General features: G+C 47.0%; 1 protein-coding gene across 4 annotated transcripts in view; it reads right to left on the bottom strand.

Annotated features, from left to right (window-relative positions):
* AKAP8L (A-kinase anchoring protein 8 like) overlaps positions 1-17,916 on the bottom strand; it is a 30,183-nt gene extending 12,267 nt beyond the window's left edge. The window contains exons 1-10 of one of the 4 annotated variants that reach the window (XM_080935817.1): positions 17,822-17,916; positions 9,525-9,599; positions 5,154-5,186; positions 4,836-4,890; positions 4,650-4,733; positions 2,897-3,350; positions 2,719-2,815; positions 2,571-2,641; positions 2,195-2,258; positions 1,225-1,333 (exon numbers count right to left, since the gene is read on the bottom strand). In XM_080935817.1, the coding sequence (XP_080791943.1) occupies positions 1,225-1,333; positions 2,195-2,258; positions 2,571-2,641; positions 2,719-2,815; positions 2,897-3,350; positions 4,650-4,733; positions 4,836-4,890; positions 5,154-5,186; positions 9,525-9,599; positions 17,822-17,834 (1,055 nt within the window). In that variant the 5' untranslated portion in view covers positions 17,835-17,916. Of the gene's footprint in view, positions 1-1,224; positions 1,334-2,194; positions 2,259-2,570; positions 2,642-2,718; positions 2,816-2,896; positions 3,351-4,649; positions 4,891-5,153; positions 5,187-7,756; positions 7,838-9,524; positions 9,600-17,821 lie in introns of those variants that run through there. The other 3 variants (XM_080935816.1, XM_080935818.1, XM_080935819.1) reach the window with 3 other exon arrangements.
* Positions 17,917-21,809: the final 3,893 nt, after the last annotated feature.

The raw sequence follows: 21,809 nt of genomic DNA on the forward strand, positions 1-21,809 counted from the left end.
GCTGCAGTTACAACAACGTAAGGGTTAGGGGAAGAACTCTTCCTTCCCACAGGCAGGAAGGAGGCTGAGACCAGCTACTGCTGCAACAGGCAAAGAGTCGCTGGAAGGTTGTCGGAAGGCCTCTCTACCAAGGCCCAGCTGGGGACCGGAAGGAAGGAGGGCCTGAGGTGCAGAATGGAGTAGCAGTCCCGAGGCAGGGCCTGAGAAGGTGCTGCATCTTCCTCCTCAGGTCTGGGGGACTCAGTGGCCCAGCCCCTCCTCTGCTCAGAATGCCTGGGGGGTGCTGTCAGGAGGGATGGGAGGCAGCAGGCCTGGTCACCTGCTACCACATCTTCCTCTTCCAAGAGACCAGTCTGAGCTGGAAGGAGGGCGCCTGCCTGGCCTGCCAGAGGGCAGCCTGGAACCACTGGGCGAGGTGCTCTCTGTCTAGGCCTTGTGTCCACAGCAGAAGCCTGGGGTCTAGGGCCTGGGCTGGAACAGGCCGCCGTGGCAAGGGGCGGAGGAGGCCAGCCGCCACCGAGGCCTCAGGGCGGGTCCCTACCTCTGCCGGACGTCCTTATCTGGGCCACGGGGTCAGCTTTGTCTGAAGAGCCCAGGGGCCGGGCGCCGGCGAGGCTGAGTGGAAGGTCCAGCAAGAGCAAGAGTCTGAGGCGGAGGAGGCAAGCGCCAGTGCGGGAGCCCTGAGGGCAGACAGACCCGACCAAGGGGCATGAAGGGCTCAGCCACAGACAGGCCCGGCCTGAAAGGGCCGGTGGGCAGGGCCAACAGCAGACCCAGAGGCTGCCGTAGCCCACAGGTGCCGTCATCTCTCCTGGGCACGGTGGTGGCCTCTTGGCAGCTAGCTGGGGTGGCACAGGCGCCTTGGACCTTGAGTCTCTGATGAGCTGGCCCCCTCCCTCAGGGGCATCGGGCCCCCTGTGCACCTCAGGGCTTGTGCGCTGAATGACCTAGTGCTGGAACTTCTGGGCAATGGTGCTGAGCAGTGCCAGGTCTCAGGCCACAGATGGCAGCGGTCGCCAGGCGGCCACAGAGGGGCAGGGGATGAATCAGGACCTGGGAGCTGGGCCTGGCGGGAAGCAGGGTCCATGCACAGCAGAGCAGGTGGTGGCTCCCAAGGGAGGTCAGAGGGCGGCGAGATGGCAGAGCTATAAGACCCTGCTCTCCTGGTGGTAGCCCCAGAGCAGGGCGGAGGCGGAGGCACAGGGATAGAGGGAAGACAGTTACCTTTCTACCATACGGTCTCGTTGGCGCTTTTTCTGTTTGTCTTGGCTCTTCTTGCTTGCCTGCAACTTGCGCTTGGCTTGGCTGCTCTCATCCTGGGCGGTCAAGGCCCCTGTGGTAACAGAAAGGCAGTTACCAGCAGGACTCTAAATAGACCCTGTGGCCTGTGGCTGAATCACCCGCTGTCCACTCCAGAGGGTCCATCTGAGAGCAGCTGTATACATAAAGCCTCAGGCCATGAGTAGGGCTGGGTGCCCTGGGCTGAGCAGGAAGTAGATTTTGCTTAGGCACCAGGAGAGGGGGGACACGTACTGACCCCTCTATTTTCTTGAACACCCTCAGTCTCTGCAGAGTGGGTGCAGAGAAGCTGGAAGGCAAAGACAGGCTGTCTTGGTGGGAACACAACCGTGTTCGGAGGGACTGGATGGCGGGATGCAGGGAGGCCGTTCACATGGCCCTGCCCACCCCCCCACCGGGCACCGCGGCAACAGTGGGCTGAGGCTGGATTTACTGTTAGGTACCTGCTGGCGCTCATCACTCAGGTGGGGGGACACGGACTCCCAACAAGGGCTGGAGAGGCGCTAAGGGAGAGGACACGCAAACCAGAGCCGTAAAAACTGCACCAAGGGTCCCAGCTTGGACACCAGCCACTGAGGACTTGGAACTGTGTGTTATTGAGGGACCAGGGGGTATGTGTGTGCCTGGGGCTCCCCACACTTTTGCTTGCTGCCCCCACCTGAAGGCAAAACCAAAGTGCTAGACTGGAGGCCACACCATCCATAACCTCCGCCTAGGAAAACAGAGGCGGGCTGGGAGGGCCTGGAGTAAGAAGAGGCCCTACTAACATACCCAGTCCCATAAGGAAAGTCCAGGCCAGCCATCTTTCTGCTACAACCCTTCCCTCAGCTGTTTCCTCCCACCACAAGCACTTGGAAGAGCTTCCCCAGTACCTAGGCACCCCTGGAAGACTTACCTTTCTCCGAATCTTCTTTGCCTTCTTCTTTCCCATCCTCTTTTCCCTCCTCGTCCTCTCCTTCCTAATATACAATTTTTAAAATTCAATTTTACAAAGGGCACAGCTATTTATACTGGCTCTAAAGAATTAAGGGTGTGTCAGACCTTTCTACTACCTGGTGCACCAAGGCCTGTATGCCCCTATTTCTCCCAAGGAAACACACTGTTAGTGAAGTGGTCTGTACCTTTCCCTAGATACCCAGCCTCCTTGTGCCGGCCACTCAGCACCACACTGCCTGTGAGCCCTGTAGCAAGGCCTCTGTTTCTTTAAGCCAGCTCTGTATTCCTAGGCCCCACCTGCAGAGAGCAAGAACCTGAGGTCTAGGGTTACTCACTACTCGGGAGCCTTTCTCCAAAGCTTCAGCACTTTCAGTGCCTTCTGCAGCTTCCCCCTCAGTGCCTTCATCTGCAAAGAGAGAATAATCAAGCTCAATCCAGGAGTCCCAGGGGGCAGGGAGCAGGACACCCCATTCCCCAACTTACCGTTGTCTGAGTCACTGTTGTCTGAGCAGTCTGTTCTGGTAGCTTTGCTGTCTGGCTCATCAGGACTGCCACCCTGCTTTCTCTTCTTCTTTTTGGTCTGAAAGAGAAAGAAGGAGTGAAGTCAGAGATGGTAGCTATATCCTGGCATGGGTCAGGAGAGGTAGGTTAGCTTACTCACCCGGAAGTCGGCTGTGCTCCAGGTCTTCCAGGTCCGCCTCATCTGCTTCATGCCATTGCCAAATCCGAAGCCAAATCGGGAGCCACCAGAGAAGGCACCCCCACCACGCATGCCCTGGAACATGCCATACTCGGGTATGATGTTCTGGGAGAAGAGGGAGGGCAGCCGGGAGGCACCAGGCATGCACTGGCCCCGGGCCCCCATGGGGTCTTCCCACATGCGCCCATAGCCCGAGGCCATTGGCCGTCCACAACGGGCATCCCGGGCCCAGCCCTGAGCCCTTGGACCAAATGTCTCTCCTCCACGCATTCGAAACTGGTCACGGTAGGCATCATATTGGCCCTCATAGGCCATTTCCATCTCAGGGTCAAGCTCGCCATAGTCATAGCTCGACCGGTAGAGGTCTCGTTCACTCAGAATGGCCCTTGAGTCACAGGCCTCATAGGAATCGTATCTGTGGAGACACATGGCAAGCATCAGGCAGAGCCCTTTGGAGTCCCTTGACTCCAGCTGGCCTAGCCTACTGTTCCTGCCCTCCTATGTGCTGTCACTCCCAATCTCAAAACAAGTCAACACAATACTTAGGAAAGAGACCAGACTACCTGGCTAAGACAGAGACATGTTTAGGCTTATTTCTCCCACATTTCATAAATACAGGGCCCTCTCTTGTACTTTTCTGTCCAAGTCTCACTGAGATGCATCGACAGATGTAAAAGAAATGGCACCTGACATTCATCCCAGGCATTGCTTCCAAGGCTTCATGCTATATAGCAAGTTGCCCTGCAGCAGCGTGAGCCAAGTTTCTTGCTCTTCTCCAGGATCCCTGGGGCTTTACTTGGTGCTCCCAACAGCTCAGCCCCTCCCTCCTCACTGTCTGGTCTCCATCATCTGTCAATCAAAGCTATCCAGCCTTTATCTTATGCTAGAAGTATATGGGCTCTTCTTACTAGGGTGCGAGAACTCTTGAGACAAACCAAAAGCAATTTGGCCAATGACAACATGCATGGGTGATCCTGTACAGTAGGACAGATCTGAGGGTGAGGCTCAGCCCAACCTACTGTATCGTGTGATCTACTTTGCTTCAGTAGCCCTATCTATGAAGCCAGGACAAAACTCCCCACAAGTATACATTTGTAAGGCACTTGCAAGTGGCCATTAAGTACTCTTGTGCTTTTTTGTTTGTTAAGGTGCACTGGTGTTTTGCTTGCACGTATATTTATGTGAAATTGTCAGATCTTGCAGTTACAAACAATTGTGAGTTACCATGTGGGTACTGGGATTTGAACCCAGGTCCCCTAGAAGAGCTGTCAGTGCTTTTAACTGCTGAGCCATCTCTCCAGCCCTAAGTACTCTTATCGGCCTAACCATTTAGATGGAGATGACCTGGTTCCCAGTGGTTAGTCCCAAAGAATTATCCCATACTTCTGACCAAACTCCATTTGCCCTGCCTTGGCACTGTGCAGGATCCTCCCTAGCCATGAAAGAAGGAGACATCAGACACTACTCCTGAGAAGCCATTCTGTGGATACACTGCAGACAGCACAACAGGGGCCTGCTCTTCCCTTGCTCACAGGAGGAGTGACCATCAGGGATTAGCAAGGAGGAAAACAACCAAAACGGAAGGCATAACAATCTCATTAGGAGCACAGCACTGGGAAACAGAGAGCAAGGAGAGAGGAGCCGATACCGAGAGACATTCAGGAGAGGCTCTAGCAGACAGGAGCCTAAGACCCTGGGCGGCACCCCAACTTACCTTTCTCCAGCACCTGAGCTGTACACACCTCCTTGTATCATGTCTGTCTCCAAGTGTGGCACCATATCTAAGCGCTGGTTAATTCTGGATAAAACGGAATCGGCACTGGCGCTACCCGAGGCACTAGGGTTTGCATTTGTGTCAGAGCTAGCCATTTCCCAAGAGTGTGAAGTGGCCATACCATACCCATAGCTGGTGTTATCCTGGCCATAACCGTAGCCATACCCATAGTTCTCGTAGCCTGCAGTCAGGGAGACAGACGGACAGACATAAGGGGAGGGTGGGGAGACAAGAGGAGGTGGCGGGTGGAGACAAACACAGGGGGAAAGGTGTTCTGGTCAAAACTAAGTTGGGGGCACTTAGCCTCTTAAGGCTGGGTAGGTCCTTCTCATCTCAAGGAGAACTTCCTGTGCCAGCCCCAGAAGCGCCCACCTAAGTCAGCTAGACAGACAGCTAGAAAACATAACTTGTATAGTCCTAAGATGAGTGTGGCTAGATACTTGCCTCTGTTTGTCCCAGAGTTCCAAGTTCCATATCCTACAGAGAGCAAAAAGGGTAATTATTATTTCTACAGTAACTTCTAGTACAACTTGAACTTAAGTTTACTACAGTTCAATTCAAAAGTACAGTTGTTCTCAGACTGATTCAGCTTTCCAAGGTGCTATACACTGAACTCCACATGAACTTTGCTCTGCCCAACTCTTACTCAGCTTTCTGAGACTCTGGGTTCATAGTATATAAGAAGCTTCCTGTTTCTAACACTCCTAGCTAATAAACTTGGCTCCTACACTCCTTCACTACAGAAATTAGACTTAGAAGATGACCTTCCCCCTCCTGGCTAAGGGACTGCAGTGTCTGCCTGGCATGTGTAAGGCCCTGAGAAGCCTTATATAGAAGCATACCAAACAGAGCTATTATATTTTAGCAATGAGGTCTAGGGATAAAACTCTGAGATAGTTTTTCTCTGAGCTACAAAACAACAACTAACTGTCTGACCTTTGACTGACTGACGGAAGGAGTGACGAACACACACACTGCTACACAAACAGTACTCACACTGAAACATCACTCGGCTGTGGAACTCTGTCCTCCAAATGGTCGCCGCTGTCTTAAAATCATGATGTCCTGACAAGACTGAGTCTACGTGAATTCCCTTATGAAATGGGTGAACGGCACACAAGGCTCCCTCCCTACCCAAGGACATATGAACAGTGAATAGTTTAAGGAACTATTTGAGGATGCTCTTTCTTCTGTGATGTGGATGCCTATAAGTCGTATGTGCTCCTAGAAATAACCCTTCACCCATTCTCCTGTAAGTAAGTCTAATTAAACTAAGGTTCATTAAACTAGAGTGGATTTGATTTTACGTTTTAGTCAGCTACTGACGCCATACCTAAGGTATAGACACTTGCTGCTAGTGCCCATGGAAAAGCTATACAACACACCCTATCACCCAACTGGGGCAGAGAAATATGGTCCAGAAGCCCTGCCTCAACAGAGAGGACTAAAATCATCTGTGAGCACATGCATTAGGGAAGGACAGTAAGCATCTCCCAGAATCAAGCATGGTGATGTACATCTGCAATTCTGGCACTTAAGAGGTGAAGACAGAAGGAACTGTGAATTCAAGACAAGTATTGGCTACACAGTAAGTCCCAGGTCAGCCTGGGATACACAGTGAAAAAAAAAGCCTATGGGGCAGAGGCAGGCAGTATTCTGTGTGTTCAAGGCTATAAGACTGTTTCAGATTTTTGAGGCTGTCTCAAAAACAGACAAAACAACAATACACTTTTTTGAAAAAGAAAAAGTGTTTGAAAGACAATTTGGATTGTAAACTAAATATACTCTAGGTCTGATCACATGTAATAAAAATTCATTCCTTTAGGAGAGTGAAGTCTAAAAGTGCAAAACCCACACGATTGAGAATCATTGGGAATTCCCAGAGGGACACACAGAACATATGCCCACGTTGTTAGCACCTCCTAGTGCATGGTATCTGTTCTACTGACAGACAAACCACACCCATTCTTGGGCAGGAAACACCACAGTGAGAACACAGCATAACGAATGTAGACAAACAGGGAAACTAAATAAACTGGACATATGCTATCTGCATTTGGGCTGTACACATAATGGGAAGGTGATGGAAACCACCTAAGAAACTAGAAGACTGCTACATTTAATAAACTGGCATGAGAGCTCACATCCTCCTTGGATGGGGAAACCTAAACTGTGTGTCTATGCAACAAGTATCTCAGGTAAAATAAACTAGATGTTGTTCATGCTGGGATGCTGCTTGCTGTTTCAAGAAGATGTATCAGAGAAAGTCTACATGCTGAGTGAGAAACCAGGTTGTGACAGTAAATGCTGGCTGTCGCGTTGACTACGGATGGAATCAACTAAACCGAAGCAGCTGGGCAGCCTATGCGGGATTTTCTTGACTGAGGTCAGAGCCCATCCTAAACCTGAGCCACATCGTGTGGTGTCAGCCCACATGGAGGGTCATGGAAGGAGGAAGCTTTGCTTTTTGCCTGCTCACTCATGCTGGCAAGCTCATCTACCTTGTTGCCGAGCACTCCTTCTCTGGGCTGAGAGCCTTCTTTAGAATGGCAATGCAGACTGAAGACAGCCTGAAGCAGCTCTCTGGGAATCAATCCTGCAGGACTGCTGCACCAGCTTAGGACAGCTGAGACCTCCAGTCTGTGGACACTACTAGATTCTTGGCCTTTCTGTCAGGGGACAGTCACTGTTGGAATACCTGGACCACAGCATATAAACCACTCTAATAAACTGCTTCTAATATGTTCATGCACAAACACAAACGCTCACACACACACACACAGGCATGCACATGTGCTCACATACTGAGTCAGTCAATCCTGTTCCTTTAGAGAACCCTGATTAATACACAGAATGTATGATGTAACTCCTCTACTAAGAGAGTCAATGCCCTCTCCTGGCTTCTGAGGGTACGAGGCACATACACAATGCACAGACATACATGTAAGCAAAATGTTCACATAAATGAAATTTAAAGATGAGAAAAAAATCAATTAAAACATCAATGTATGGCTAAACATGGTGGTACAAAGTGCCTTTAATCTTACCAGGTAGAAGCAGGCAAATATGTGAGTTTAAGGCCAACCTAGTCTACATAGCAAGTTCCAAGCCAGATAGTGAGACCCTGTCTCAAAACAAAACAAAAATCTCCTCAGGATTTATTTTGATAAATAACGATGCATTGATTTAAAAACCGTATGTGCAAAAGCTAATTATAAACAAGGCAAATTTTTCTTTTTCTGTTTTTTTAAAGATTTATTTATTTATTTAATGTATATGAATACACTGTAGCTGTCTTTCAGATAGACCAGAAGAAGGCATCAGATCCCATTACTGGTGATTATGAGCCATTAAGTGGTTGCTGGGAATTGAACTCAGGACCTCTGGAAGAGCAGGCAATACTCTGAACCACTGAGCCATCTCTCCAGCCCTTCTGTTTTGTTTTTTTTTTTTTTTTTTTTTTTTTTTAAAAGCAGGGTTTCTTTGTGTCATCTTGGCTCTCCTGGAACTCACTGTAGAGATCTCAAACTCACAGAGATCCTCTGCTTCCTGAGTTCTGACATTAAAGGCAGTGTGCCATCACCGCTCAGCTGCAAGACAATTTTTTTAAAAAAGAGTTAAAAAAAAGCCAGGCATGATGGCACACACCTTTAAATCCAGCACTTGGGAGGCAAAGGCAGGTGAATCTCTGTGAATTTTAGGACAGCCAGAGCTACATAGTGAGTGAGACCCTATCTCAAGAACAAAACAAAAAGCTGGCCATTGGTAGTGAGGTACGTGGATCAGCCAAGTTTAAGGCCAGCCTGGTTTACAGAGGGGAATTCCAGGACAGCCAGGGCTACAAAGAGAAACCCTGTCTTTAAAAAAAAAAAAAAAAAAAAAAAAAAAAAAAAAAACAAACCCAAAAACAAAACAAAACATACAAAATAAAGAAGCATGGTGGCACATACATACAAACATACACACACACAAACACACACACACACACACATGGATGGAAAGAAAGGGGAGAGGGAGGGAAGGAAACAGTCCAGTGAGTTGTCTCTGTAGGACCCCAGTGGTGAATGAGGAGGACCAACCAGGGGCAAGGAGTACTGAGATCAGCTTCCTCAGACTGGGCAGCATTGAAAACAGACTGGCACCTGCGGGTCTCTCTCATCAGGTGCCGACTTCAGTTTCTTCACGATTGATTTTTATCAAATGGGAATTTCCTTCAATGTGTGTTCATTGGCTTGAGATCCCCTAGCTGCAATTGCTAACATCCTTCGGGGTTTTCTGCTGCAGGCTACTTGGGAGGCCCCTGGGGTGCCGAATACATAGTTTGGTCTCACCTGGTTCAATTACATGCAGTAAAATATAGCTCTGAATGGACTCCATACAAAAACCAACTTTCTTAATACACTGTTAATTTTTGTTTTGCAAATTTTATTTTGTAATTGAATTGTATTGCTCTCTAGAGAAAACTTTGAAGACAACAGATCATCTGTTCCAACGTCAAAAGTTTGGACATTACTGGTCGACTTCAACTTCTTTCCCAGATGCTCAGGGGAAATTAACTGAATCTTTGGTCAAGAACCATATTTTTCCACAAAATGTGAAAAGGTCAAAGGTCTCAATGTGTTTACAGCCCAGCCTGCTCAGTAACACAAGCTATCACTTCCAGACTGCCTCAGAGAAGTACAAGCTAGTCAACTGGGCCACAGTACCATACACCAGTCTGGGTTTAATTAGGTAAGACAGGGTGACAGGAAAGCTAAAAGCAACCAAGCAGAAACAAGGCAGAACACTCTGGTGGCCACTAGGAGCCACACTTACCATAATCACAGGTGGGCTGGGCACTGGGGTCACGGTATGTAGACTGCAAAGTGGTTTCGGATCCTTGGACAAAGCCTAAACATATGCACAATGTGGTTAATTTCCCCAAAGCAGCCATGAGAAAGTGCTGGAATAAGACAGCATTTAATACAGACTAGCAGGCAAGTCTCCCTCAGCTCAGAACCCTCTAAAACTCGGACATTCTGCACTTTAACTAGACCTCTAAACAGGCTAGCCAGAACAAAGGCGGTTCTTGCTTAACTTGTTACAAGGACTGCTTAAACATGAGTAAACATTCAAGCTACTAGTCTATTTTGCTGCCGGACCAGGCAGTAGTGGTGCGCCTTGGGAGGCAGAGACAGATGTATTTCTGTGAGTTCGAGGCCAGCCTGGTCTACAGAGTGAGTTCTAGGACAGCCAGGGCTATACAGAGAAACCCTGTCTTGAAAATGGTTTTAAAGAGTGGGGCATGGGTGAAAAGCTCCTTCCATTTCAAACACACACTGGGTTAGTCTTGAATGATGTTAACACTGGAGCCTCCTTGCCTGGCTGTTTTTGTATTTTGAGACCCAGGCTGGTCTCGGATTCATAGTGTCTCCTGTTCCCATGTCCCGGGTGCTAGGCATCATGGGCATAAACGTCTGTCTTAGAATTCTAGTTCCCGTATGAATGAGTGTGCACTGCTGGGTAAGCATTCTGTCTTTAACTTTTACCCTTAGACCTCCTTCTAAAATGTAATTAATTACCTATGTTTCTAAGAAAAACTGTTTAGAAATAAGTGTACTCACGGCCTCCCCTGGCAGCGGAGCCCTCACTGCAAGCCCTCAGCTGCCTCTGCCACCTTTGGGATTATGGTGGCATTTAGAAACTTGTCATGGCAGTGGGTGGCTAGGGGGATCCCCCCCCCCAAACCTCAAGGCAAAAGTGTATTTTTAAAAATTATTATTATTATTTTGTTTTTTGCAAGCCCCTTTCTCCCCTTTTTGGGCTTTTACCTTTAAAACCTTAAATGTTGTCACTCCTGCCAGCTGCAGGCGTGACAGCCAATGAGCAGGTGAAGAGCCAGTGGCAAAGCGTTCCAAACCTCCCGTGAGCTAACAGGCTTCTGAATGCATCTCTGTGCTCCACAGAGAAGGCTGGGGGGGGGGGGGGGTCGGTAGCAAGGAGATCCTGTATCCACTACTGCAGCCTCAAAACAAAGCCGGTGTCTCTTTGGACTTTAAAATGTTCCTATGCAGCTTATTTTATTTTCGTTTAATCAAATAAATAGAGGGTTTTCCCACGGGGGTCAAAAGTGTATTACTACCCATAGTGTGAGCATAGTACCCTAAAATCTGTTTTTAGTTTGTTTTTTGATAGGATTTCTCTTGAGCTGGCTGCCCTGGAACTTGCCTCTGCCACCTGGATTAAAGTGCCTGGATCAAAGGCGTGTGTCAGCACACCTGGCTCTAACCTCAAGTCTTTCTTAGTTTTTCAACACAGAGTTTCTCTGTGTAGCCCTGGCTGTCCTGGAGCTTGTAGACCAGACTGGCCTCAAACTCAGAGATCTACCTGACTCTGCATTCTGAGTGATGGAATTAAAGGCATGTACCTAAATATTCTCTCTCTCCTTCTTTCCCGCCCCCTCTTAAATAAGAAGTATGTACCTAAATTCTGTCTTTTTAAAAAAAAATATTTACTTTTATCTTAATGCGCACTGGTGCATTGCCTTCACGTATGTCTGTATGAAGGTGTATGTCCCTTGGAACAGGAGTTACAGACAGTAGTGAACTGCCATGTGGGTTCGTGGAACTGAACCTGAGTCCTCTGGAAGAACAGGCAGTGCTCGTAACTGCTGAGCCATTCCCAGCCCCTAACCTAAAATTTTAAAACCTTACTTAAAAACCAAAACTTTTTGTTTCTTAAAGTTTATTTATTTACTTATGGGTGTTTGGTCTGCACACCACAAGTGGGCTGGTGCCTGTGGAGGCCAGAAAGCACTGACTTCCTTGGGATCAAAGCTATAGAGGACTGTCAATTGTCATGCGGGTGCTAGGAATGGAACCCAGGTACTTGGCAAGAATAACCACTGCTCTTAACCACCGAGCCATCTCTAGGGCCCTAATTTGTTTTTCTGCTTTTAAAGACAAGATATATGTGCTTTGAGCAGATCCTGAACTCACTACTCTTACCCTCAGTCTCCAGAGCACTGGGATTATAGGAAAACCACACCTGGCATCAAAATCTAAACCTTTCTAATTACCAACTTGAGGATACAAAGGAATATTCCACACCAGACCTGACCTTCTTTATGTGACTGGTTGCAATCCAAATGCAAGTAAACAAAATTACATAATTTATTTTATATAAATTACCCTCAGGCAACTGGGCGTGGTGGTACACACAAGTAATCCTAGCACTCAGGAGGCAGAGGTAGGGGATCTTTGTGAGTTCAAGGCCAGCCTGGTTTCCACAGGAGCTACAGGTTAGCCAGGGGTATATAGTAAGATCCTGTTTCAAAATAAAACCAACCAAAACAAAAACCGTTAGGTTTGTTCACAGAGTGCATGTGAAATGTAAACGGTTTACTGTTTAGTCTTGGGTCTGACTCAAGACATCACTAGGGATAGTCCAAAATCCAAAAACATCTCAAGGTCCTTTTGGTCTGAAGCATTTAGATAATGGACTCTCACTCTGCAGTGGTTACTATGAAGCCAGACACAGAACACCTTTAATCCTGTGCTCTGGGAAGGCAGAAGTAGGAGGATTATAAATTTTAGGAATGCCTAGTTTACATCAGGATGCAATGTCTAACATGTATTTTGTACATCTTTTCACACTTAGTGTTGAAATGGTTACAAACACTAAGCCCATGACTCAAAAATTAATGACAGCATTTCCAACAAAAATAAGTTACAACAGAAACATATATCATACACCATCCATGTGGGTACGGACTCCCATACAGATGTTCAGTGGAAGGTTTAAAGCCTCCATCCCAGCCCGTGTGAGGCTGAGGCAGTACTGCATGGGTTCAAGGCGCTGAAACAGAGTGAGACCCCCAGCACACACAAAGCCATGGCAATAACAGCCAACACTGAACACTACCGCCTTCGGCTGCACGCATCTCCTTTCATCCTCATCAAGGCCAATACGGCAGGACCCCATTCCCTGTCTAAAGTTTAAATGTCAATACACAAGTCCAAAACAATTCTACAAATCAAGCACTCTCAGAACTGGGACTGAGGCTGGACAGCTCAAGGCTTCCAACCATAGCACTTCATGAGCAGAGAAAGTACCTTCTGCAAAATGGAACATGTTTACACTGAAGCCAAAGGGACCTGATTGAATGAATACCGTTTATAAATGTGGGGCAAAATTAATATGGATTTTGCTTTGTGGCCCTTGATCTGATCTCAGGGCCCCTGGCAAGCCAGGCCAACACTACATCACTAAGCTGTATTTAGCTACAGGGCACCACCCTGACCCCAGGGTAGAATCCCAAATACATCCAGCTATTAGGGCTCCAAAAGAGAAAGCTGTGGACTCCTAGAACCCATGTCAGGCAGCTCACTTAGAACCATCTGTTTTATATTTTAACTCCAGTTCCAAGGGACCCATGTTCTCCTCTGGCCTCCAGGGGCACCTTCATGCAAGAATGACACACTCACACAAACACATACATGTAGATGCATAGAGACACATGCAAATAAAAGTTATTAGCCACGGAAAGCAAGGCTAGGGAAACAGATGGATCATGTCCAGATCCATAGAAAGGAATGGTGATACGGTCCTCAGAACTAGGGAAGGTAGCACAGTCCTTGGCCTTGCTGACCAAACAGTTTAGTGTCATTGGCAAGTTCCAGGCTAATGGAGCCCTGCTCAAAAAAAAAAAAAAAAAAAAAAAAAAAAAAAAAGGTGGTGGAAAATGACACCTAAGTTGACCTCTGGCTTATACATGCACCCATACACGTATGTGTGCACACATACTAAACACAAAAAGCATTCACTGGGATAAAGTATAAATCAGAATAATGTCTCCAAACCCAGCTCCTCCATTGGATTTTTGGAAACTTGTCTGTGACAGCACTGCCACCAGAACGCTCGCAGGCTTTTTGGAATGTGGCAACTTTGAGGACTCGCTGGATTGCTTAAACTGCAATAGCTGAACTACGGCTGTGGCTTTCTGTGGCTTTCTGTGGCCAGATGTGGAATGTGGTTTCAGTTGTTTCTCTTTTACAGTGGTGAGGACCTAACCAGGGCTCTGAGCTGTGCCTCTCGCCCTGATTTGGTCTGTTCAGTCGGGTCTAGATGCATAACCTCAAACAGTTAATTCTCCTGCCTCTATCTCCCAGATGCTGAGATTACAGGACTGCACTAGGATGTTGTGGGCAGCTTGTTTCATGTTTAGGGGAGGCAAGCACCCCACCACGTGGGTCATCTCCAGCCCTCTCTTTATCTCGAATTTTGAGATGTGCTCACTCAGTTGCCCACACCGGCCTCAAATTCACTCTGTAGTCCTAGCAGGTTCTGAGCCTGTGACCCTTCTATCTTGGCCTCCAGGATGTTGGAATTACAATCTTGTATTACCAGGCCTGGCACATACCATGTATTTTAAGTATGGCTGCCACTTAGTCTCTGCTGGGGACTTATTCCAGAACAAGCCCTCCCACTCCAAGATAAGAAAATCATAGATGCTAAAGTCCCTTTTATAAAATGCTGTTATTTATATATGCACATCCCACTGTATATTTTAAGTCATCTTTAATTACTTATAAGACTTTATATGAGGGCTAGAGAGGCCGCTCATTGGTTAAGAGCACAGACTGCTCTTTCAGAGGCCCTGAGTTCAAATCCCAGCAACCACATGGTGGCTCACAACCATCTGCAATGGGATCTGATGCCCTCTTCTGGTGTGTCTGAAGACAGACTCATATTTAAAAAAAAGACTTTACATGATATAAATTATATATAAATAGCCATGCTGAATTATCTAGAGCAATGGCAAGAAGGCTGTGTGTGGTTAGTAGAGATATACCTTTCCTCCCAGATATTTTCAATCTTCTATTAGCTGAACCCATAAACACAGAACTCATAGATATAGAAGGCTGAGTTTACTGCAACTGTAATACAATGCTCTCTCTAGCTTTACAGACACACATATAAAGTTCAGTAAAAAACCTTAGAGCAAAGGCTTTATGTTTACTCATTAGAGGGTCTTGGCTTCTCCCTGAAGAAAAAAAAAAAAAAAACTAAAAAAAGACTGACAGGAAGAGCAAACTTGTATCCCCACTACCAGACAAACAGACACAGACACACACTCACGAACACACAAGTAGCTCCGTGGCTGAGTGCTTACCTGGCGTGTAGAAGACCCTGAGGCTCTACCTCCAATGCTGCAAATACAGACAAGTGGGATGACCTGCCACGATTCTGCCTTCCTGAGATGGTGCAGTCTTTAAGTAACTAGGGACCACTGAGTCATGCAGAAATGACTAACTTTGGAGCCCACTGCAGTGCTTTCTTGGATCTTTCTGGTCTGGAGGAAAATGGCTGCTGTGATGTTAGGGTTCTTCCTGTGGCCCCACAGAGAAACCCATATGACAAACAACCACAGCTAAGGTCACTCTGCCAGATACCGGAGCTCGAGTCACGCTGGAGATAGGAACCCCAGGACCAGACAAGCTTTCAGATGACAACTGTCACCCTAGGCTAGACCCAGCAGCTACTGCATTTGTGGCATTTTGAGCACAACAAAGCTATAAGTGTTTTATGAAAACACCAGGACGTATTAGACCTTTGTCTGAAGTTCAGATGCCAGAATTTTTTCATGCTGGTTTTTTCCTGTTCCCACCCTCTCCACTTTATACCAGATACAGGTTCCAAAGTCGAATGTGCTGCTCTTGCAGAGAATGGAGTTTGGTTCCCAGTACCAACCACATGTAACTCCACATGTAACTCCAACTTCAGAGGATCCAACATCCTCTTCTGGCTTCTATGGACATCCACATACATGCACACATACTCACATATAGACATACACACATATACATAATAACAGTGACATATACTTTAAAGATTCTAAGACTTAACCACTAAGTTATATTAAAGTGACTTAGTCCAATGCAAAGGAAAATGAGGCAGGAGGATTGGCATAACTTCAAAGCTACCCTGGGCTACATCTTAAGATGTGAGGCTAGCCCAAGCTATGGTGTGAGATTCTTAACAAACAAAAGTGTCATAAAATGTCTTGAGTTTAGCAGTCTTCTAATCTTCGCCCAGGCCAGTTTTCAACTTACATTCACATCTCTCAAGTGCTGGGATTATAAAAATGCATCATAACATCCAGCTTTCTACTTGGCTTTTTAAAATTATTTTTATTATTTTTTGAGACAAAGTTTTTCTGTGTAGCCCTGTCTGTCCTGGAACATACTCTGTTACCAGGCTAGGCTAGAACTCACAGGAGTCCATGAGCTTCTGCCTCCCAAGTGCTGGGATTAAAAGCTTGTGCCACTACCACCCAGCTTCTGGTCTGTTTCTTTAAGGGGAAAGAACCATATTATAAAGTTATTGCTGGTTTTTTTTTTTTCTTCAGTCTAACAAGATGAAAGGAAAACTAATCATTATGTCATTAGCTTGGCTACTTCAGTGCCCACAATACCCAGAATTACAACCTACACGTCCTGGAGCTGAAATTCAAGCTTAGCCATTAGTGAACTAACTCAGTCTCCTCGTCTGGAAAAGCAAACGTGCCATCATCACGCTTCACTCCCGTGTTCTTCAAGAACCCTGTTCCTGACTGCAGAACAGCTGTTTGCCATCCTTGCTCACACCTGGTGAAGGGAACTGCATCTTAATTCTAGACAGACTAAGCATGAGCTCTACTTAATCATTTTCTTTCCCAACTAATATTGCTGCGAAACCTTTTAACACTCCTACTCAAACCTCAGGTGTTTGACACCAAAAAATTCCTTGTGGAGGAAGCCAAACTATGCGCTTCAAGCTGCAGAGTTGCAGCCCTACCCTTTATCCACTAGATGTCAGTAGCATTGCATGCCACCCCCCACCCCCACCTACACACACTATAGATAAGACAACAGGACTCCAGGTGTACCCCTGGGAGATGTGAGGCAGGTAAAATCACCCTGACTGAGAACCACCGGACTAGGGGATGGTTATTAGAAAACCCAAGGTTCTTGGCAAGCATTTGACCCAGGGGCTTAGGACTGGCATAAGGCTCAGGTTCCACTGAAAGCCTTAAACATTCCAAACAGAATGTGGGTTACCCAGCAACCACTTAAGTTCAAGCCTGAAATACCTCCAGTAAGTGGGAGGCAGTGTCTATGGCACTGACTTATAAGTTTCATTGGTCACTGCCAAGCAGAGCCAGGCAGCCTTAGCAACTCAAGAATGATTTCACCGTCACTCAAGCATATTCCACACCCCCTCACCATGTTCATCACCCACCTTCCTCTTTGCTCAAATACCACTGATCTAAGTAGGTAGGCGGTTCCAGTCCAGGATGTTTTACAGCAACAGCTATCTTTACTCTCTCCTATTTTTCGTACCTCACCCTTCCCAGAGGCTTCAAAGCTCTCCATGTAATAATGGCTGAATCCCTTCAGGACACCCAGAACCCAAAATACAATATACATTCATTTATTGGCCTACATAGGGCTGCCCTCGCCTATCAGCTGCTTAAGAAATTCTCGTCAGCATTCATAGTGCCAGGTGAGTGAATTAGTGGAAAGTAGTCATGTTTCACCAAGGTTCAAACTCGGTCCCTAAAGCGTCCTGCAACGGTTCAGAGCCGACTTATATATTTACTGATTCCCACCGCTCCCTGGGGGAGTGAGGTAGGGGAGGCTGGCGTTTTTGGGGAGTGCCATGAGTAAGGATCTGTGACGTTTTGCACCGAAACTGTTCAGAGGAGGCAATGGCAACAGCAGCTGCCCCAACGGACTGATCTTAGAAGCTCAGGCCAGAGAAGCGACGTCTTAGACGTGGATGTCCGTGGGACACTAGCCAGGGACGGACGGAGCTGCTGGAAACCTGGACCTAACGATGAGGCCCGAGAACTACGGTCACAGAAGACACAAGCAAGGCCTTGAGCGGCCAGGAGAGTCTAAGATCCCCCCGGCTGAGGTCACTGAGGGCCGAAACTTGAGGGATACGACCCCGAAGGGAAGAGTATAAGACGCCATTTTGTGACCACAGAGGGCAATGACCACACCACGGGAGGCGTGGGCGATCCTGACATGACTCAGCCCATCCTGTCGCCCCGGCCCGGAGCGCGCCCTTCACCCTGTTGGGCCTACCTGTGTAGCTCATGGCCGCAGAGAACACCCGAGCCGTGGACACAGACCGCTACTCTGCCGGTCTGACGCCACAACAATCCCTAAGGTCCTTCCACACACGCCCCGGCCCCGCCTCCTTGCCTCATTGGCTTGTGCAAACCTCGGACTTCACGTCTATTGGTTTAGCTACCTGTCTATTTCTACACCTCTTCGCGACAGTGGTTGGAGATACTGCCAACCCCCGATGACCCCGCCTTACCCTCCGCCTCCTGTTAACCAAAGCCTGCGCGGATAGGCCAACGAGAGAAGATGGAGAGGTAGAGTTCGAAGGGGCGGAGCTGCATGCAACCCTAGGTTCGTGCCGACGCGTGGCTGTCGCCAGGTGTCTGCGCGCTAGACACTTGCTAGCAGGAGCAGAGGCGACCGTCTTGCACCCCGCCACTGAAATGCTAGTTATACCCATTTATGTATTCTTTTGGGCTTCGGCTCCAAAACGAGAATGGTAAAGACATGTTGAAATGAGAAAATTCGTATCTAACTGCTAAACAACGTCCTGACAAACATTATGCGAGAGATAACATTAAAAGAATGAGGCAGGATATGTTTGGTAGCTGACTAACCCCAGAATATAGGGGCCCAAGGCAGAATGACCACGAATCTGAGGTTAGATTATGCTATATGAGTTCTAAGCCACTCTGAGTTTCAGTGAGTCCCTGTCTCAAGGAGGGGGAGAATTGGGGCCAGTTTTACAAAGTATTTTCTTATTAATATTCATTACATAACAATTAATAGCATTTGTAAGGGTTGAGGATATTGCTTGGTGGAAAAACATCCTACTATGTACAGGAGGCCTTGTGTGAGCTCTCCTGAGGGACCGTAAGGGCTTTTACAGTCCCACACCCTCCTTACAGCTTCCCCTTCCCACTTACAGCTCCCCTCTCCCAGCTTTTGTGGTCCCACACCCTCCAGGAAGAAGTGCTTCAACCTTATCTGGGCAGCCCCTGGGATATAGGACAAGGGCCTTGATATACATCCAAGTGCCAAGTAGCACTTCTTCCCAGGGAGAAGTGTCTTATCTGGGCAGCCCCTGGAATGTAGGGCATAGGTCCTGAGATGCAACCCTTCTTGGCAGCAGCCAATCAACTTAGAAGTCAACTAAACCCACCAATGCTTGCATGCCTGGTCACCATCACTATAGCTTACCTGTCAGCAAGTCTATGAAAACTGTACAGACTGAGGGCTCGGGATTGTCTCTCCTCTGGATGTAGGCTGCCCCAGTGCACTGGACTAATAAACCTCTTGCTTTTGCACCAATCTCTGATCTCTCATTTGTGGGAGTTCCAGGTAGTTAGGGCTCCATCTGAATCTTACACTTCAATACGGCAAAATAGAGAAAGATGCATTTTTAAATATCAAAACCAGGCCATGGTGGCTTGTACCTGTAATCTCAACACTCAGAGATTGTCTGTGTGAGGATGTCACATCACCTGAAACTGGAGATTCAGGCAGTCGTGAGCTGCCATGCAGGTGTGGGGAACTGAGCCTGGGACCTATGGAAGAGCAGCTAGTGCCCTTAACCTCTGACATCTCTCCTACCCCTCAAAAACTGCGTTTTAAATAAATGCTTATGTGATGGCATTTGTTATACAGCAATGTATCTAAACGTATCATGTATTATTGCAGATGCTTCACACATGAGAACCTGTGTTCAGTGCTCAGCTCCACAAAGTGAAAAATGCAACACCTGGCTCCTGGACGTGTAGAAAGTCATCATGGGAGATCCTTGGAGGGACACTTGTCAAGAAAACATTTGAGAAGCTGCATCAAGCTTCACTTCTAATAATTAATGAAGCCTTTTGTGGTTTGGAGAAATTTTAAAGTAGGTATTGTATTGGTATTAAAGAATGTTTTATCAGTTCTTTTTTAGGCTTATGCATGTTTTGCTTGGTGCTGGATATCCTGAATTGGAGTTAGTGGCTGTAAGCTGTCATGTGGGTGCTGGAACCAAATCCAAGTCCCCTGTAAACATATATGTTCTTTGTCATTGAGCCATCTCTCAGTTCTTGTTAGCAGTTTAAGGGTGATGATAATGGCATTCTTTAAAAGTCTAGATCCTTCAAAAAAACATACCGAAATAGCGGATATGATAGCCAACACTGTTCTCCGCATTTACATGGGGCAGGGGAAGTAGAGAAGTATAGACTAGGTTGTTGATATAATTAAAAGGGCTTTTTACCATTTGTCCAGGATAAAAGGTCCTGATAACAACTCCTCCCCAAACTTTTGCAGACCTTGTTGTCCCATGGAACAAAGCCAGTTTCAGTGCACTGCATGTGAACGTGCACCACAGGTCTGCTTCATACAGACTACCTCTTTGGGATGCCATACTGTCTGGCATCCTAAATAAGGCACATCCCATGATATCTCCTCTAGATCCTGAGTTTACTTTGTAGCATTTGGTGTGATTTCACCCAAGGTCTTGTTTAATTCCTGATGTCCTCACAGGTTGAGCTTAAGCCAAAAGTTAAGGCTGTTTCTTTTGAGACCATGGTGGGGTTTAAGCAAAGATTTAAGCTATGCTCAGTTTTAGGAAAAGGTCTGTTTTAAGAATGGCACATGATCCTTGCAAAGATATACAACTATCAGTGTACAGCAAATACACAGCCATCAGTGTATGCAGTAGGCAGGAAGGACCTGTTACTGCTTCTGTCACTGGAACTTACAAAATCTACTGTTCCTTTTATATTTAAAAAATAGATTTTCTATTTTAAAATGCTATGAAGTGGGCAGGTGGTTGGAGGAGCACTCTCATAGTGGCAGGGAGGGGGGATGGGATAGGATTCTGGAGGGGAAACCGGGAAAGGGGACAACACTTAAAATGTAAGTAAAGAAAATATCCAATTTAAAAAAAAATTTGTATCTATTAAAAAAAAGTGCTATGAAGAAACATGCTTGGGTCATTTCTTACCATGAGAAATCCCACTTGTTTTCCTGTCTTGGATATGACCAATGACAGAGAGGATGAGAAAAGCCACCATACAAAAGAACGCATTCCTGGGCTAAGAACACCCCTGCAGGCCTGTCACAGCAGCCTGTTAAAACCTCCTCCCCAGGCATACACAGTAGGGGAGAAAAACAGGGCTGGGAGGGACTTGCTGTCGCCCACACCCCTCTTTCCAGCACTTGGCTGGTTATTGAAAATGAAAAACTGAAAAGACACATGAAATAAAAAAGTAGGAGACAACAGAAATGTTCAATAAACATTGGCTGAGCAAGAAAATGGCATTGTTTGAAGAAATAAAGTCAGGCTGGGCAGTTCAGGCACTGGTGGTGGTGCAGACCTTTAATCCAGGGGATCCCTTGAGTTCAAGGCCAGCCTAGTCTAAGCTGGAGAGCTAGGGCCACACACACACAAATGCTACTTGAAAAAAACAAAACAAAAAAAAAATATAAATAAAATCCAGTGTTTCCCTTTCTCTCTTGCTATTTGCATCCAGATATCTTCCTGACATGTGCCTTGGAGCTAGCAAGGTCTAGCTCACTGGCAGGGTACTTGCCTGGTATCTTCAAGGTCTTGGATAAGGTTCCCAGAACTCCACTTAAAGTCCAATCTTAAAATAGCTGAGTCTCAACTCTGAACTTCATTCCCACCCAAAGCTCCCAGCAGATGTATGCTTCTACCCAATACCTTCAGGGGTAAAAGCACCAAGGCAAGAACCACTCCTGTAGGCATGCTATTGTAGCTGGTTAAACTCAACCAGCCTTTCTGTCTTGGCTCCCTTTGCAGGCCAGCCAACCAAAACCCCTCACCAGCCACAGTACCAAGGGCCAACAGCTGAGAACTTGGACTTATCCCCGGCTGAGTCTGGTCGCTTTGATGGCTAACAGAGAAAACCCAGGGCCTTTGGCCAGACACAACACTCATCCCCAGCTCCAGCTGTCAACCGGTGCCAGGCTGTCACTCCACAGAAAAACACACACTGGCTGCTTGCCCTGGGGTGTTTCCAGA

Source organism: Micromys minutus (assembly GCF_963924665.1).
Source record: "Micromys minutus genome assembly, chromosome: 22".
Classification (NCBI taxonomy): domain Eukaryota; kingdom Metazoa; phylum Chordata; class Mammalia; order Rodentia; family Muridae; genus Micromys; species Micromys minutus.